This window comes from Pyxicephalus adspersus, chromosome 4, assembly GCF_032062135.1.
Source record: "Pyxicephalus adspersus chromosome 4, UCB_Pads_2.0, whole genome shotgun sequence".
NCBI classification, from domain to species: domain Eukaryota; kingdom Metazoa; phylum Chordata; class Amphibia; order Anura; family Pyxicephalidae; genus Pyxicephalus; species Pyxicephalus adspersus.
Genome location: NC_092861.1, coordinates 107568680 through 107588038, shown reverse-complemented (window position 1 = coordinate 107588038; position 19359 = coordinate 107568680). Strand labels below are relative to the sequence as shown.

The following is a 19359-nucleotide window of genomic DNA, read 5'->3' as shown; positions in this document are numbered from 1 at the left end:
ATCTCGCTCTCTCCAGAATAAGTCTTTGTACAGGCTACAGACTAGAGGCTCCCATGTCCCCTAACAGAGTTTCCACTGAAAATTCTAAATTTTCATTGTTATTTTTTATGTAAAAGACAACTTTTAAATATTATTACACATTTTTAACAGTCACTTCTACAAATACTACTGTTTTCGTTATGGTGTTATTATCTGTGTTATGGAGTTAATACAAGGAGAAAAGAAAAAAAGCCATTCTAGATCATGGTAAAATAATAGGATTTAACAGTGACACCTAAAAATTCCATCTACTAGTGGTACATGTCTACACAAACCATTGCAAATCCATTGAATTGGTTTTGTCCCTAATACAGAATAAATGAGCCAATGTTGAAACCTAAAGAAATCTTTTACCCTCATTTAAAGTAGAACTAAAGTTCCACTTAAAATTTTTTGATAAGGCTTTGCAGAAAAAAAAGGTGTTGTCCCTTCTGCAATAAAACATACTTTCCCGCCTGATTGCTGTCTTCTAAAAAAACAAGCTGTGCTTCCCATGTGCAGCTTAGCGTAAAATGCTGTAAAATCCAAGGCATCCCAGCACCCTCCAGGGCTGCCGGGACTGAATGAAATCCCATAAGCCTGCATTGGAATTACATCATCCCGGCCCAGTCAATCAAGATGGCTGAAGATCGAAACCAGGAAGAGGAGAAGAAAGAAGATGGCAGTGTCCGGGACAAAACAGGGATAGGTGAGTCTATTTTCAAAAATTGCGATCAGGCAGGTGAATTATTTTATTGCACAAGAGACATCACCTGTCTCTTCTTCAATAAAAGACTTGCCCATTCCCAATTCTTTATTTCTAGAGTTGAATGCAGCTTTTTATAGGCAAATTATAAGAGCAATAACCAATGATTTATTCTAAAATGTCACCATAACAAGAATAGAAGAGAAGCCTTTCAGTTGGAACACATGGATTGACAACTTTTTAAGAGAGGATAAGAGATAAGCTTAGCAAAGAAAGTTGCTTTGGGCTCCCAAGGCTCAATAATGAAAATATGGGTCTTCTGCACTGATATAAATCTCTCATTCATGTAAAAGCAAATACCAGCAGGCGTAAATCTCGAATTCATCCAAGGACAACTTTCCTTTCCCATGCTCTTCCTTTGCTTTTTAACTAGTTTATTAGCATAGGAAGACAGGAGAGTGTAAAGGCAGGCTGCAACTTCCTAGATAAAATAGAAACTAACAGTATTTTGTGTTTCAGGGCTTCTAAGTGCTTCTTGATATGTGTATTGTCTACCAGGGATTCCCCTAAAATATGCTAAAAAAAGTAATACTAACTTAGGACTGCTGAGTATTTGTGCCCCAACTCATCTCCCAAGACTAACAGCTAGTTATTAGACATAGTCATCTGGATTACCCTCTGTTTTTCGATGGTCTATTTCAGCCAATACAGCCTGACACTTGTCACCATTCAAAAATGGTCATAACATACTTTTACTGCAAAAAGCAAAGAACAAACAAAACATCTCTCTCTCTCTCTCTCTCTCTCTCTCTATATATATATATATATATATATATATATATATACATTTTTTTTAATATGTTTAGTTTACTAAAGGTAAGCTATAATAGAGAAATTATTATTATTTTGGGTTTGTTTTCTTAAAATTTAATTTTTTTTTTTTGGTAACGGTTTAATTGTGTTAAAAAATGAGTTAAATAAGGCTGCAACATGTTTCCAACTTTTACAAGGTCATAATAAGGGCTGTTTTGACAAAAGTTGCAAAAGGGACAATTGCTCCAGATTGCCGGTTAGGTGCTTGGGTTGTAAATTTGTAATTTAGCTTTTACCCTAATCTATCCAGTGTTTCTCCTAAACTAAATTAGCACTATTATTTTTATAAGAATTTGCTATTTTCTTTTAAAAATCTATATATGTAAACAAGTAGTAAATAAACTTATTTATTCTCACTTAACTGAGCTGTTTAGAGGACCAACTTGAATGGCCTTGGGGCTTCTGATAATTTTTAAAAGGAATGATCCATGGAGCCTGCAGCTACAGTGGTCTTTGAAGGCTTGTTTTTTTAAGTTTACTTACCACGTGTAAAAAGATATTAAATACTTAAAAGTCCAAGTTTCCTGAAATCCAGATTAAATCCATTTTTATACATTTTCTGATGATGTTAGCTAGGATCCTGAGTCATTCTAAGGTGGGCAACCTCTATATATTACGTAAATATATATCATTTGATATTTTTCTTTCCTCAGATGAGCATTATGATGAAGAGGAAAAGCAATGCTACTACAACCTCAATAATGTTAATTTCTGTGAGAATGTTCTTACTGTAAATGTCACCAAACAAGAATGCTGCTGTACTTTAGGAGCTGCTTGGGGAGACACCTGTGAGATGTTCCCCTGTCCAGTGTTAGGCTCCGGTACGTAAATACAGTACACTCCTACTCATTTATGTCACATAAGTCTTACCCAAAAGGCACTTTACAATGGTGTTTATGTTCTTTATTTCATTCATTCATTTATTATTATATTTACATTTTATCAAACATGATATTTAATGTACAGTGCTGCATATCATGTTGGCACTATATAAATCCTTTTATTATTATTTTTATTATTAAATATTATTATTAATAATAATAATAATAATAATAATAAATAATAATTATAATGAACAACATATACATAGGCCTTATACATAGGCACAATACAACTTACAACTTGATTGTTATTTGTGATATTTTCAGATGAATATGCATTACTGTGCCCTGAAGGAAAAGGGTATGTTCCATCAAAGGAGTCACTTTATGAGGGCAATGGCTTGACCTACGAAGGTAAGACTTAGTCTGTTTTTCCAAAATTGTCATATAGGAAATGTATGCAACAGTGCCGTTCTGTGTATAATCTTTGAAATACAGCAATATATTTGGTTGCTTAGGGTAGTAACTCCATATAATTTCCTGTTTCCTCTCATCTGATTTGATGCGTAAAAGCACAATTTAGGCTCCTGTATGGTAATCTAATCTAGCACCAAGATTAGGTACTATGTGATGCACAAGCATGACCTTCCCTGACTAAACCAAGTCCTGCTCCATTTGTGTCCCACACACTGCCCAATGCTGCTTCTTCTCTTAGACACTGTAGACAGTGCTGACCATCAGGCTACAGGCTTGTGAAGCAGTAGTGACAATACAGGTAGCCACTTCCCTTGCAACACCTTTCGTAGCAGTGGTAGAACAACAGCCTTCAAGTAGTAGTTCTACTAGAATTCTGAAGTAGTGCCACAGTATCACAAAAGGCTGCATTTGGTGGACTTTACTAGCATGTTCTGCAGGTATTTGTGGGTTTTTGGAAAGAGACTATAAGAAAAATGAAAGTTCAGATGCATTCGTAATTGTGTTCTGGAGCACACCCACAATTATTAGCAAATCATGCCATAACTACCTTTTCTAATTCCTGGTAAGGTATATTTTTTAAGATTTCCCTAAATAAGACAGTACAATTTTTGTTTAGGGTTTCTAAAAATGCCTTTTACGATAGAGCTATTCATGAGAATATTGGTTGGTAAAATATCTGCTCATCAGTAAAGTTATCACGATCTGTAAACAGGTGTTGCTTGGTTATATTTCTGTTATTCAACCTATTTTCCTTGCCATAAAGAGGAGATTTTTGCCTTTTACACAGATAATCTCCATGTCATGTCAAGTTATTTATTTTTTTTATTGGTTTTAATTTATCACATACAAATAAATAACTGTTGAGTTCAAATATAAAAGCATATGTACATCAATACTCTATAACATAAAAGTGGGATAATTTCTAATGATCAAAAATACCTGTTGCCTCCCCCAGACATTTGCATGTGGCTTTTTTACACGTTAGTTGTTTTAAGCAAAACTCAAATTCAGAATGCAATCTGAGTCTGTATCAACAATCTTGCGTGTATGGGCTCTATTTACAAAGCAGTGAATATGGCATTCCCTAAACATTCCCTGATGGAGAATTAATTGCTGCCATTGAAACACATGGATCAGGAGGATTATTACCAGGGAATCTGTCAGGAAATGTCAGATTCAGTGCTTTTGAAAAAGACCCCTATGTATTACTAATAATTGTATATACCTATCTTGCATTGACACAGAGCTTTACTGAGTACATGTTCATTATCACACCTTTTTTCTTGAAGACTGCAATCTATTATCCTTAGTTACTTAATCATTACATGACTAATTGTAAATCCACAATGTTGAAATTGGTATATAATATTGTTTTTTTTATGCATGTCAATTGGTCTGGCTTTGAAAGCTTAAGTACTTCACAATGTATTTTACAATATTATTTTTTGAGTATTTTTGGTTATTTGTCCTTTTTTTGTATCTGTGACTCTTTCATAGATGCTGATGAATGTCTGTTGTTTGGAAAAGAAATATGCAAAAATGGCTTCTGCTTAAACACTGAAGCAAGTTATGAGTGTTACTGCAAACAAGGCACATATTATGATCCTGTGAAGCTTCAGTGTTTTGGTAAGTCAATTGTGGATCTATTGTGTAAGTCAAATGTGTATCAGCTGTCAATATGTTTGCGTTGTGAAGTTGGGGGCTTGTATAAAAATTGACCTCTTTGTCTAAAGTGAGCGTTTAAAGATTGTTGCTCCTGGGTGACTGGGACAGGGAAAGAGCACTTTGTGCTGTAAACGGTGACTGTGACATGCAGGATATGGTGTCTGCATGGATGGGTCAGAATGGCATCTAAACATTGCATAAAAACCAGAATGGCTATATTCCTTGCACAGCAGCTGTTAAAGCCTCCAGTATATCAAAGAGTACGTAAATAGATTGCAGACCTTCACATCACAATCTCTCTAGCTCAGCCTTGATCAGACTAAGAGTTGCTATATTGGGAAGTCCCGACATAAAAGCTAAACATTGACAAAGAGCCTATTCAGAATTATTTGTACAGGAAAATATCAAGTATTGTGTTTTATACCTTTATTAATCTTCTAGTCTTTAAGTATGTGGTTAATTCCTACCACATTTAGTGTCATTACAGCTACCAAGTCTTATGTTTTCAGTGGTAAAATCCACTAGTAATGCACATCTAGGCATGTATCATACGCTGCCAGTTATATATCCGTAAATATGGCTTCCTTTCTGGATGTTGATTTTAGGATTTTGTGAAAAACACTTAAAGCATTGCTTTTTAAAATGTTTCTAATATCTTTATTGTGCTTTCATTAAATAAAATGTGTTGATTAATCACATTTGTTTTTCAAAGAACACGATGACCTTTGGTAAAAATAAAAAACTATTTTCTTAAATTTTTATAAATAATCAAACTGACTTTGAAATATGAACCATTTTCTTAATGATGGTAAATTGCTCAAACTAGTAAAGTTCACTTGCAGGTCCTTTTTGGAATTCTTTTCTAGCAAAGGTTGATTATCCAGCTAATTTGTGTAACCTAATGCCACACTTTCTCCAAAAAATCACCTTCTTCTGTCTTCAAGTGTAGACCACTTGCTAATCCGTCAGCAACTCTTAGACAGAATGTTGCTGGATAAGCAGAAATGGTCCTAAACCTAGCAAAGTATCCGAGAGCAAGAAGTCATTTTTTAAGCCACAACAAACGAATCCCATGGCTTATTCAGCCCTTCATAACTATATCAGGTTTCATCGCCTCATCTAATTATTTACTATACATTCAGCTACAGCTGCTTTGCACAACTGATTTATTGCCACTAAATTACTGCTGATTCTCCCCAGTGGAAAGAGTTGCCAGGGAATACTCCAATTTCAGATTAGTAGCTTAAAAAAATAAGAAATAACCTCTGTGCTGTTAATACCTTTGTTATTCCTATCTACATGTAGATAACAATGAATGTGATGACCCAAGCAGTTGCATTGATGGTGAATGTATCAACACGGACGGATCATACAGCTGTTTCTGCACACGTCCAATGGTTCTGGATGCTACAGGAAAAAGGTGTATCACACCAGTGGATGTGATTGGTAAGTTACTGAAGATGTAAAGTAGGTGACCTTTGACCATCCTTTACTGGAAAATGAGACAACAAAGCTATAGATCTTTATATTCAAAAATCTGTAGATGCCTTTTTTTCTGGACAGAAAATAAAATGGTCATCTTTCCCAGTCGAGTGTATGTTATTTGGTGTTCTGCATAGCTGTTTTATTTTTCATTTATTTGTAGCTTTGTAGTTTAAGCTCCTCCCCTACCAAAAACTGCTATGATGCCAATAATCCTCAAATTTCCCAAAAGTTTTTTTGTTTATACTATAGACTTTCTGAACTAAGTCTTCCTTCATTGAAATATATGTGTTTATTTGCCGTCTTGCTAAATAAAAGTACAGGAAAAAATGTTTGGGCTGAGCTTTGCTGTCTAATATGTGGTTTACTACTGCCAATGCTAGTTAAGTCTGTCTTCCCATCCTGCAAGTGATTAGAAGCTTTTTGAGGGAAAGAAAAGTTTAGTTTAAAGAATGTAAACAACATGATCATGCAATGTACAATTTACAGCAATCTTTAATACAATTTATGTCTAAGGCGGGGGGCAGTAGTTTGTAATGCTCAACATTGAGTGCAGAGGTGTGAAGTGACATACAAAATTACAGGTAGTCCCTGGGTTACATACAAAATAAGGACTGTAGGTTTGTTCTTAAGTTGAATTTGTATGTAAGTTGGAGCAGGTACAGTACTTTATTAAATGTGATTAGGACAGATGTTTTTTTTTCAACATATCATTAGGCAGCGTGGTGTTGGTTACTGTATAAAATCCTCAATGTGAGTTAATGGCAAAAATAGCAAAAAAAAAAAAAATGACTGTATGTCGGCTGTCCTTAACTCAAGGACTACCAGTGCAGGAAAGTAGTGATGAGAATGTAACATCACTAAATGTATGAATTGCAGGGGTCCACAAAACTGAAATGGTAGACTGTGTGAGAAAAAATAGAAAGAATACTCACTTGCATTGGTAGTCAGTCATGGGAAAAGGTTGTCCACTTACTGATGAGATGAGCTGTGTTGCTATATTTTAGGTTAGTGAAGAAGTGCCTGCTGATATTTGGGGTGATATTTGAGGTGATGTTTGGCACCTCTGAGACAGGGTGACCGTGAGGATTCTTCAGTACCCTGGCCTAACTCCTTGCTTTCTGAGACATTCTTTTTTTTAAAAAATTGCAACTAATTAAAACTATGGCAGTAGATTTCATTTAAATCTAAGCTCTATGTTTTAGTAAAAAAAAGTGATAGCCACATGTGGACGTTAGGATGCTGCATTAAGAGCAATAGCTTAGTGCTGTGTGAACCTAAGAATGGATTAATTCCATATAAGCCAACCCCTGCCTATGTTTCAATAGCTTGTGGCATGAGAAGGCTGTAAACACAGCAGGAAAGAGTAACATTTGTCTTCCCACTCCTGCCTCATCTGTGCAGAATATTTGTTTTTACCAAACATACCACACAGACCCAAATCAAATTATGTGAGAAATGTAGAAATTGTTAACAGTGATGCACTGGTGTGACAGAAAGACAACTGGCATATTCAGCAATGGCTACCCTCATATCCAAAGCTTGATAGAAACTTTGTTGCCCTTTATACATATATTATATTATAAATATGTGTAATCCTGCATAATGGTTTCCTATTCTAATGTAAAAGCAGAAATTACATCATCATAATACAACCAGGAAAACCATTTTGTTCCTTTAAAATATTTTCACCCTATTCACTGGTCTACATATGTGGACCTTACTAAGTAAGACGTGTTCAATAAGGATGATCTACTTTTATGGCTCGAGTTTTGTATTGAGAGGAATGTCTACTATTTTGTCAAAACTTTATTTATTTATTATATATTTATTAAACTGTATTTATTCAGTGGTTATGCTTCATCGTTGTGCAATAATGCACAATTTGATTTTTCACAGAACCTACAGAAGAAACCGATGTGTTCCAAGATTTGTGCTGGCAGGACCTCAGTGAAGATTATGTGTGCAGTCGACCCTTGGTGGGCAAGCAGACTACTTACACAGAATGTTGCTGTTTATATGGAGAGGCTTGGGGAATGCAGTGTGCTCTTTGCCCAATGAAAGACTCAGGTGAGCCATTAAGTAATGTATACTCTGACACAGACAATTATATCAGCCTTTTCCCCTATTTTACGAGATTAATGGCATCAATACAAATGTGTGCTCAAATAGCTTTGCAAAGCTAACCTGTACACATTAAAATGTTTGTAATAGGCCTATTTACACTTATGTGTTTCTGTAATGTACCGCTCCATGTGCAGTGTGTTGATGTTCCTTTCTGCAACTCCAATGTACATGAGCTGCTAACACACACTACACACAACCACACAGTCCATACTGTGTATGTTGTGCTGGAGTGTGTTGCAAAAAAGGTACAAGCATGTCATTTGATCTGTTAAGGCAGCGATCCCCAACCTGTGGTCCAGTCCACGTGGAAATTTTGATGGTTGGCAGCTCTGGCCGGTGCTCCCCCAGCGAGGTCGTTGACCGGGGAAAAACGGCCAGAGCCACAGATAATGTCTCCTGTCTGCATTGCAGGCTCAGGGCAGTGGGCTGGACTCAACCCGGCCACTCTCCCATTGCAAGTCTGAGCACAAGTGGGTTCCGTCATTATGACGTCACCCTGGGGGAAGTTTCTTCCCCTTTGAGTGACAAACGGCTCCCCGCGCATGGGCGGTACAGAATCTTTGTTTTGCATTTTATTTTTAAATTCAGCAACCATATACAGAGACAGTAATAAAGAAAATAAAAAAGATCAAGCTTTTTCATTTATATAAATACCATTACCATATACAAAGGAAAACCTTTTTCAATTTCTAAAATTTATTGGTATACCAAAATCTTTATTTGTTTTTAGCATGGATAGATTAGACCAAAGGTCAGCAAACTCCGGCCTTTAGGCCAGATATGGCCTAGCCAGTAGTTTGTTCCGGCCTAAGGCCCCCTGGCCGATCTGGCCTAATCCCGTCCGGCAACATACGGCTCCAGAGCCCCAGGTTGCTGGCCAGATCGGCCAGGGGGCGTTAGGCCGGAACAAACTACCAGAGCCTAAACCGCCAAAGCTCCGGAGCCACATGCGGCTCTTGAGCCTCCTGTTGCTTTGGCTGCCCTATTTACCACAGCCAGCGTTAACACTTCTGCCACCATAAATAGGGAACGCCCCCTAAAGGGAAATCTATCTCCTCTGCAATGCATACAGAGGAGAGGGATTTCCCTACAGGGGGCGTTCCTGGTGGGGGCGGAGTCATTAGGGCAGGACTCGAGAGAGTCCGGCCTGATGTGCTCCTGCCCACCCCTGAAATGGCCTAGTGGCCAAAAAAGTTTGCCTACCCCTGGATTAAAACATTAGTATGCTATACTAACAACATAGGTTTTTCAATATTGGCTTGTATGAGCAAAAAATTGCTCATGATTTTTAGTACTGTTTTTCAATCATTGGGCTGTTTCTCTTAAATGTTATTCTCCCAGAAATATTTTTGTCCATCTGTATCCAGCCTTACTGGCTAAACTCCCTGCTTCTCATCTGTTCCTGCTAGAGATATACTATCAGTGCAGTTATAAGTTCTAGGACAGGCAATAAAATCAAACCATTCCATTCCCTTACTGTCTTTGAGATTTCATGCAGGATCAGTAATAAGTCTGAGGGACACAGGAAATGATTGCCAGGACTTGTGATATCACCATGTCACCATACATCAAGATGTACACTAGTGCATAGGATTAATCTGATATAAAATCATAGCATTTAGTTACCTGAACTTTAGGCTGTTATATATAAAGCATTCTCTGTGAATTACTCCTAGTATAAAGAATTATGTTGCTGCTATATAACTTGGCCAAATATACCCATTTGTAGTTTTGAAAATAAGGTAAAATTTTGCTCCTAAACTATCTGCTAACTGCACAACCATAGTAAACCATCGGAGGGACAGGGCAGGCATGTTGAAGGATTCTGTCTTTTTTGTCTATAAATTAATCATGAATAGTATATAAGAGGAAAAGCAAAGGTATTCCCCCCTTACCCCAATAGTCTTGGTCAGCAGCGTTTAAATTTTCTTTACTTATACATACCTGATCTATTTTTTGTAATCTCATGCCAGTATGTGCTTTTTATAAATTATTGTTGCCCTTTGTAGCAAAATTGTTCCTTTTACGTCACCATTTTCCTATAAATTTGCAGCCAGTGCAAATTTTTGAGACCAGAAATAAGACATCAAACCCATTAACATGAGTTATTGGAGTCTATGGTGAATAATACACATTTAAAGTGGTTTAAACATATACATTGGCTCTCAAATGAGCTTTCACACCTTGAAGCCATAGGATCACACTTATATATCCTGGAGTTCCTCCAACACTCTATAGTCATTGGTAATATCTACTGTTTCTCTAATACTTAATCATGGTTTCTAGTTGAGAGATTTATATGATAGGTTTCAGACAAGAGCATAATATCTGTGCAGCAAAAGATAATTTGTCTTTCTAAAGCATGGAGATAAAACCGGAGAAGTGTTTACTTAGACAAAAGTGTACAGAAGCAATGTTGAAATAGGAAACCTCAGGTTTCTCAAAACTGTCGCACTCCCTCCTAACCAGTTCATTTCCCTAGAGTGTGCTGATGCAGCTCCCAGACATGAGGAAGGATGCGTGGCTGTCTGAACAAAGTTACAGCCATCTGGAAAACAGGCTATAAATTGTCTTTTTCAGGGTCTTGCCTTAAAATTAGCTTTGCTGTAAATTCACCTTTTGATTCCTAATGAAAGAATAGCTGTGGGTCTCTTGTTGCTTTTTCCACTCCGAACTAAAATATTATCAGCCCCTAGGAGACTTTCTCTGCAACCAAAGGATTTTTTCTGGCAACGCTGACTGTAAAATGTGGAGCAAAGGAAAAAAGCAGTTTAAATAATTGTTGGCCAAATACACATGATATGACCAGCACACTGTACCTGCAGGCACATATTTTGCTTTTTGGCACAAGGCTTTTTTTGAGTGTTGAATATGAAATACATCTACTAAATATAATTATATAACCAGATCATTGCACATATATATTCCTCAAATGAAGGTTCATACACAAGTATTAGCAAGTCACTCAAACAGTTTTATTTAAAGAAACAAGTTAGAAACATAAAATACACAGCAGTGTTGAGAGATATACTTAGGAACTCAAATTAACAAATATAAAAGAAAGATGGTTGTATGACTACCACTAAAGATTTAATGCTATGGAACTCCATACCATCACATAAACTGAGTAAGCTACTTGAAGGGGTGGTCAAAAATGTTAGGAATGATAATGAATCCATTTTTTCATTTTAAAACCACCATATACTGTTTGTGTAATATAATGTGCAGGCCAATTTAGGATATGTTGTTTCCATGTTTGATACTGGTGTAATTTTTCAGTGCATTTCAAATATAACTCAGTGGTGAGATCTTGCTGCCAAAGAGTTCAGCCCTGCCCTCCTGCCCTTTCATTACAAAGCCAAATGTATGTGTTCTAGAGATATGTTCTTAATAAGAGATCTAATCTTTTTATTACTACTGTCGGAATAAGCTATGACTCTCCACCTACCCTTTTATTACAAAGCCAAGTGATTATATGTTCCACATAATAGGTTTTTTATTAAAAGATCTTGAACATTTTGTTCTTGTTATCAAGATCAACATTGTGACTTTCTTCCCTTCTTTCTATGCAGATGATTATGCACAGCTATGTAACCTTCGTGTGCCAAGGTTCAGACAGCCTTATGGGGAAGATGCCCTTCACTTTTCAGATCACTACATGCCACAGCCGGATCCTTTTAACCTGCAGGAACGTAAGTAATAAGGGGCATGAGCTATGTGTTTTGTTCAGATTTTTCATTGTAGGTGGCTTTCATCATTACTTAGCTACCTGGCAGACGCCAGTGGAAACCTATCTATAAATTTGATTTGGATTATGGTATTAAAATAAAAAGATGATCAGTGCTGATCACTGTGTATATGTCAATGAAGTGAGCATTTCACATTTAGGTGTTGTACTACATTTTAAGATCAGTTTACTTAATGTAGCTGAATGGATTGTGAAAAACAACATTTGCATACTAGTTAGATAAAGTGCCATTATAATATGTTGCAGCTTTTTGTTGCTGTTGTACTTACATGTCATAATTTAGGCTAGATTTACACAGACAATTAAGAAAACAGTTCCCTAGCATTACCCTGCATGGCAAATTAACTATGCGTGTGACCAATGTCTTACCCCTTTTTTTTAGAGAAAACTTCGGGCAAATTCTCATTTAAAGTTGGATTAACGTGTAAACTTTTTATCACAGCAAACTAAAAATGTGTTCAGTAATATTGTACCTAGCATCATAAAATTGTGTGGCAGTTGTTTTCATTTTATGGGGAGCATCCTAAGAATTGAAATTTTATTCTAACGGACAATGATCATATGAATAATCACCATTCATTTTTTTGTTGAGTCCTTACTATTTATATACAGTATGTGACAAATGGTATTATAAGCATCTGTGCAACCATTGCTGATACATGTCTTAGTTTTTTTTTTAATGAAAATGTGAATTGTGGTTCTTGGGAGTACCAAACTTTAAACAAAATTTAAAAACTAAACCAGGCTTTAGACCCTCAACATTTTTTCAGCTGTATTTTTTTTCTTACAAAGCCACATTTACTTGTGCCCACAATCTAAAATTGTCCAGGCAACCTTAGCCATAGCCCTTCACCTTATTTATAGAAACCAGGCTCTGCATCTATTCTCCCCTCTTTTATCTTTGTTTACAGCTATTTTGCTTTGAAGTGTAAGGTTATAGAACCTTACTGATGTGAAGCTTCTCTTCTCAGATTTAAATTATTGGATATATGTGTTTTCAATGTCTCAGTATTTGACAAGTAATATTATATATTAATATAAATACTTATATGTGATTTTTTATAGGGTAGCACTGACTGGAATATAATTGTATTTATTCTGTAGCCTATATATCATGGTTTGCATAGACTCCACCTAAATTTTAGCTTTTTTTTACCAAAATAAAATGATGCTGCTACTGAATGAGGACTTCTAAACTAGGACACAACAAATAAAACATTTATGTAACAATATATTGATATTAGTGTTGCACTGTTACATTCTAGCATGGATCTGTGCTGCCCTCTGGTGGTGCATAGTTAAATAACAATAAACATGAATCAGCAGCTATGATTTGTGCCATTGTATTTTTTTTTCCACTTTGAATCTAATGTGAGTTTCCTATATCATCTTCAAAGGTTTGGGAGGTGGGCAGTATGAGGAGCTGCAGGCCGAGGAGTGTGGCATCTTGAACGGGTGTGAGAATGGTAGATGTGTTCGAGTACAAGAAGGATACACTTGTGATTGCTTTGATGGATACCACCTGGATATCATGAAAATGACCTGTGTTGGTAAGAATACAGACATGTGACTATATCACAAACCCTAGCAGTGAGATATCTCAAAAAGTTGCATCAGGTGGATTCATGGGATACATCTGCTTGTCAGCATAGATAGTTATTTTTTGGGAAATAATTTAATTGAAATTAGTTTGTTCTGTTAGTTATTAGTTTTATCCTAAAGTATTTAGTAAATAGTTTTATTTTATTTTTTTTTTTTTTTTAAAGAAGCACATTTTTTTATAAAAATATAATAGCACTAAACTATATCACTCATTTCTCATTTCACTTAACAACAAGGGCAGTCATAGGAAGGTGCAAAATGTGCCACTGTACTAGGGACCCTCCTCAGCCAACAGCTGTCAGTCTGCACAGGGGCCCACTGTTGGCTATGTCTCTTACTGCTGAATACATTAGATCTTTACCTGTTTAGTAATGGAAATATGACAATAAGCCATGTCATTTCACAACTAGTTATGTACATAGGTTAGCACTTTATTCTCACTTTAATTCGGAAAAAATACAACTTCCTAAATATTTGTAAATTGTGCAGAAGCTAGCTGATATATATATGTAACATAGCTTGTAAGAATGGTCAGTGTACTTCTAATAAATTGCAGCCATTAAACATAATGTTGGATTCATCAGTAACATTATAATAAAGCATTTACAAGCAGTATATTGTAGTATTTGTATAGATATACACGCTACTAACCCTTTAAAGAGTATCTGTTGAATTTTCAGTGATGCTTTTTTCCCCCCTAGGGTTTCTTTGTGAATAACTGTAGAGTTGTCAGCCACTGCTACTTACAGGAAAGATTTTGACTTTGTAAATGACATTAGGACTACAAGCTGCCAGGTTTGAGGAGCAGCATAAGAGTTCTTTTGTTAGAGCAAACAGAATGATAGTACAATGCAGATCTGTTCTCAGCATAATAAAATTATTCGACCAAGGGTATAACCTAAAACATGTCAGACATGGCTTTAAATCAAAGGAAGATTGTTTAACCATCGTGGTAAAGAGTTCCAGCACCAAAGCAACATGTCTCAATATTTTTGCCCTGGAGGCACCCACAAAATATTTTTCAAGTCTCAGAAAACCCAAGCTAAAAATTGTATCTACAAACACCAAATCTGACTAAATGTTTGAATCTTTGCAGAAAGTGTACCAATAATTGTGTAAAATGTAAAAACTAATATTCCCACAATCTGTGTAGGTAGGAAAGCAATTTACTTATGTATTCAGCTCAAGAAGGAACCCTACCTTACACCGAGGCAAGGTAGGTTGTAGTGAAGATATTTGGATGTAGAAACACATGTATTCTTTTTTTCCAGTCAGATTCTAAAGCTGGTAAATAAAACTTATCCAGTAAACAAATAGCATAGTTTTTTTGATCAATAAAATATTATCTTAACTCACTACATATATTTAGAAATCTAACATCACAGGAATTTGTATTTGACAGAAAAAAACAAAACCTTCAATTAAAGAATAAGCCTTTATCTAGCTAATAGTGTAACCTTGTATTTTTTCTTTTAGATGTCAATGAGTGCAATGAGCTGAACAGCAGGATGTCACTGTGCAAGAATGCAAAGTGCATTAACACAGAGGGCTCATACAAATGTGTGTGTCTGCCTGGCTACATACCATCAGATAAACCTAACTACTGCACAGCATTAAACTCAGATAAAGAGGACAGTGAACTGGAGTAGAACAGACTTCGGCTCCAATTTCTCAGCCCATATACTCTGCACTGTATGAAAGCAAAGAAGATGTGTAAGTTACTTGAGATGAAGGTGGAACATAACCTCTAATGACAGCTTTGTGGGAAACAACAGTAGTTCTTTTATTTTCTTTATAAGTGGAATATAATGTTGGACGTTATTCTACATCCGATTCACAGACCAAAAGCACACGTTTTCTGTAATGGAATAAACCACCCAAGTATATAGTCTGATCTTACATAAACTTATTGGAAAAATAGTCAAAAGCAATGATGTTACTGAGCTGGTTATTATTATTCTGTACTATTGCTTTATTAACTTGCCATTTTATTAGAGGTGGGAGCATTTTATAACACTTTTTGACGATGCAGCACATTGGATACTGTATCAGAACTATTGAGATTTTTAAAAAAAGAACTTTTTTTGTTATATTTTGGTGCAAATATCTTGTAGGGCAATTACCTATGGACTTTTTTCACACTGTTATACTGTTCTTTGGAAATATTGTTCAATGACTTTATAGCCTCTCGTTTGCCCTGTGGAGCAGACATCCTTTTTGTTTTTTTATCCTTAACTTTTTGTACATCTTGGCTGGAAAATCATATTGATTTTATTTTTTACTCTGCCTCTTGTCTTATAACTGCACTTAAATTCTTTAGAACTTTTCTTGCCAAGTTTCAGAGCTGCTGGAGAACCATTGCATCCCTTAATGTACATTAAATAGGATACAGGTCTCCCTGTCCAGAAATGTAATTTGTAAATCAAATATGGGGAAAAAATTTTGTTGGAATTTCTTAACATATTAAAGCTGTATATTAAACATCAATAATAAAAAAAAACATTATTTTTACTTTTGTATACCATTTTATATTTTTTTAGGGGGGGGGGACGTTACAACTGTTCTGCTGAAAAAGAAGAGTGCATATTGATAACGAGAAAAAGAGTAGTGGGTATTCATTGTAGGAATATTATTTCACAGTAGTGATTTAGTTCTGAACATGTGGCTATAATTACAAAATTATTTTAGTAATGACGGACCTACCAACCACAAAAAATGAGCTGCAAATTGGATCACTAAAAAAAAATTTTGACCTACACTTGATAAGATTTTGGCTTCTCTCCTTGCTCTAATATGAACCATTTAATTTTCTTCCCTATGAAAAATACCCATAGTCATAAAATGATGTTTGCCTAGCCTGTGTTTTATTGTCATTTCTCCCAGTGCGACGAGAATGAATAATTTTGACAGATTAGAATGAACATTGCCTGATTGTTGTGTTGAGTAAATTTGGCAACCACTTGTAAATTAAACCTGTAGAAAGTAGAAAACATTGTGACTTCTAGATCAGCGATTCTTAACCAGGGTTCCTCCAGAAGTTGGTAGGGATTTCACTAACAGTGGCTGAATGAATTCCCATTATATGTTGTCTGCATAGTTCTGAAAGAAACCTATTCAATATGACAGGAGGAACACTCTTGCATAGAATAGAAGCAAATTCTGAACATGGAGAAAAGACTGGCAAAGAGGATCAGAGATTGTTTTTGATATTAAAGCTCAGGATAATACATTTTCACAAAAATTTCACAAAAAACTGTTCCACATTACAACTTCACTAAGCTAGTATTGATGGCCACCTGCCAACATAAAAAACATAAACTGGTTAATGGTTGGAAAACTTGCACCCAATAGGAAAGGGTGAAAAAAATTATATAGCCTAAAATTCCTCCGTCCACACTGGTTTTATCTCTGGTTTTATCTCTGGTTTAATTAAACTAAGCCTTTTTTTCTTAAAGATGTAACACTCATGATAACGGTTAACAGAAGGCCATGAAAGCATACTTTAACTTTTAAATTATCGCAGAACTGTAGACAAAAAATAACTCATAAACAAATAAAGCTCACAGTAATTTTCAGCATGTCTGATTTAAGGATTAAAGTGAAATTTCTAAGCCCTCCTCCTGCTCTGTACATCACCAAAGTAAGCAAGTGAGGAAGGTGGAGAGTTGAAAGGTAAGTTGGAGATTAAAGTGAGAAAGAGGTAAAGCCCCTAACCCCCAAAATAAAATAGGATTTGTGGCGGCAAATAATATTTAAAACAAACTGTTATATGACAATTAGTGTTAGTACTCACATAAACATATACTTCATAACAATAATACAATGTTTTGTTCAGAACTACAAACAGCTATTACAGAGCAAGTTTTTACCCAACCCCCCCCCCCCAAAAAAAAAAAAAAAACACCAGTATTTTTACAGTCTGAGGTAGTGTATCCAGTGTGTACCTTTTTGATGATAAGTCAAACTCTACAGATGACCAAATATATTTCTATATGACTGTATATGACTGTAAAACCTACTTGGTGTATTTAGTTTGATCTAAGTTAACGTTTGTCATTCATGAAATTAGAATCAAGCATTTCAAATTATGTAGTAGCTATTATGAGCTCTTTGTGAAAGAAAGTCCATTAGAAACAAGGTTGTGTTTGACTATGAGGAGTACATTTATTTACATTTATTGTTAGCAATGCTACTGTCTCCGAAGATCACACTGAGCCTCATGCAAGACCTGCAGACTACTTTGTGGATGGGGTACCTTGGTTAATCTCTTCACTATCACCAGCATTACAGATTTGCAGTGAAAAGATGAAAAGAAACAAATCCATAGCTGCCACTTGTTTGCTCCCTTTTTGCTGTAACCTATTTATTGCATGGTATAAGGGATCTGTGTGGCTGTACAGTTCCACAATTACTTCAACCTGTGGAGGGGCAATCATGTCCATGCCTTCTAGTACCTGGGCTCATCTGGCTGCAGGGGATAGGGAAGTCACATAGAGGCCAAAAAAAAACATAAAAAAGTATCCTAAAAAGCAACCAAGCATAAAAAACACACCTTTATGTACACATATATACAACCATATAACCAGGTTAGACTTACCTTACAGACATACATCTTTACACATCTTTATGCATGTTGGAGATCAAGACATTATCCCAATATTATTCTTTTTCTACAACTCTCAGGGATGTATTTGAAAATGTTTTCACCATATTTAGCCAATATACATTAAAATAAAATTGAAAATGGTAAATTGTAAATAAATGCTAACCCACACATTTTCTAATTGAATCCAAAGGGAAAGATGTATAAGTTCTGCGTAAATCTTGAGTACAAACCTGGGCTGTAATGCTTCAATGAGTCTTTTTACAGTTTTGTATATCCATCTGCTGTTTCTCAAGCCCATACTATTTTTTAATCTCTAAATATTTATTATTTAAAGCCAGCAAAGTATAATCTTTTTATAGCCCACTTGCAATGGTGCTTGATGTACACCAGCACCATGGACAGTCAATGGTCTGTTTTCACAGGTCTCCCTGTCACCCCCAAAAATTTTGATAGGAATACCAAGTTTCAAGTAGGTTGGCAGATGCTGTAAAAGAGCACTTGAATAACATTCTTTTTTTAACATATAATATGCCTCACTGACATCCTTAATGATGTTGAGGAAATTTACCTAGTTTGTACTTACTGCAGGAGAACGACGGAGCGGCACCCGCTGCGCTCTCTCCCCCTTCACTAAAATTACAATCGTAATTAGCACGTGTGTAAGTAGCCTAAAAACGTTCTTTTATTTATTTATTTTTTTTTAGGAAAGAAATGGGCAAAATAACAAAATGACCATAACAATTACAAAATATACCATCACAAGAAAAACTTTACCAATAAAGAGAGAACAGGTGTCAAATCCTCAAACATTTGTCACATTCCCAAACATTACAAAAATTGGGGTAGAGAACAGATAACTCACTAAACATGTTGGAGGAATGAGCACTTACAGAATATGTCTTGGAACAGCTGCAGTCTCACCAACCCGTTAGAGTCTAACCTATCATCTAACCTAGTTAGAGTCCAGAGATAAAAAGTAAAGTCCTCCCCATCCCACCAAGCCCAGTTAAAGGGTTGTGTTGGGAAAAGGGATGTTCTTATGACTAATTTAAATAAATATATTTGCATATACAGTAATCCCCGGTGTAACCAACGACACAAGTGATGGCCTACTTGATGGAAATAACTGGACAATGAATAATCTACATCAGACCAGTGCTATTTGTGAAGCAAGTGGACTTGCTTAAAGATACCAAACTGAGGCAGTCCAGAGGTATATGTTGCCACTCTGCCC

The 19359-nt window shown here is 35.8% G+C and overlaps 1 protein-coding gene across 2 annotated transcripts in view; it reads left to right on the top strand.

Annotated features, from left to right (window-relative positions):
* LTBP1 (latent transforming growth factor beta binding protein 1) overlaps positions 1-16030 on the top strand; it is a 210704-nt gene extending 194674 nt beyond the window's left edge. For both annotated transcript variants that reach the window (XM_072409251.1, XM_072409252.1), the window contains 8 exons: positions 2251-2418; positions 2746-2832; positions 4393-4521; positions 5866-6006; positions 7942-8112; positions 11742-11861; positions 13315-13467; positions 14996-16030. In XM_072409251.1, the coding sequence (XP_072265352.1) occupies positions 2251-2418; positions 2746-2832; positions 4393-4521; positions 5866-6006; positions 7942-8112; positions 11742-11861; positions 13315-13467; positions 14996-15168 (1142 nt within the window). In that variant the 3' untranslated portion in view covers positions 15169-16030. The remainder of the gene's footprint in view (positions 1-2250; positions 2419-2745; positions 2833-4392; positions 4522-5865; positions 6007-7941; positions 8113-11741; positions 11862-13314; positions 13468-14995) is intronic.
* Positions 16031-19359: the final 3329 nt, after the last annotated feature.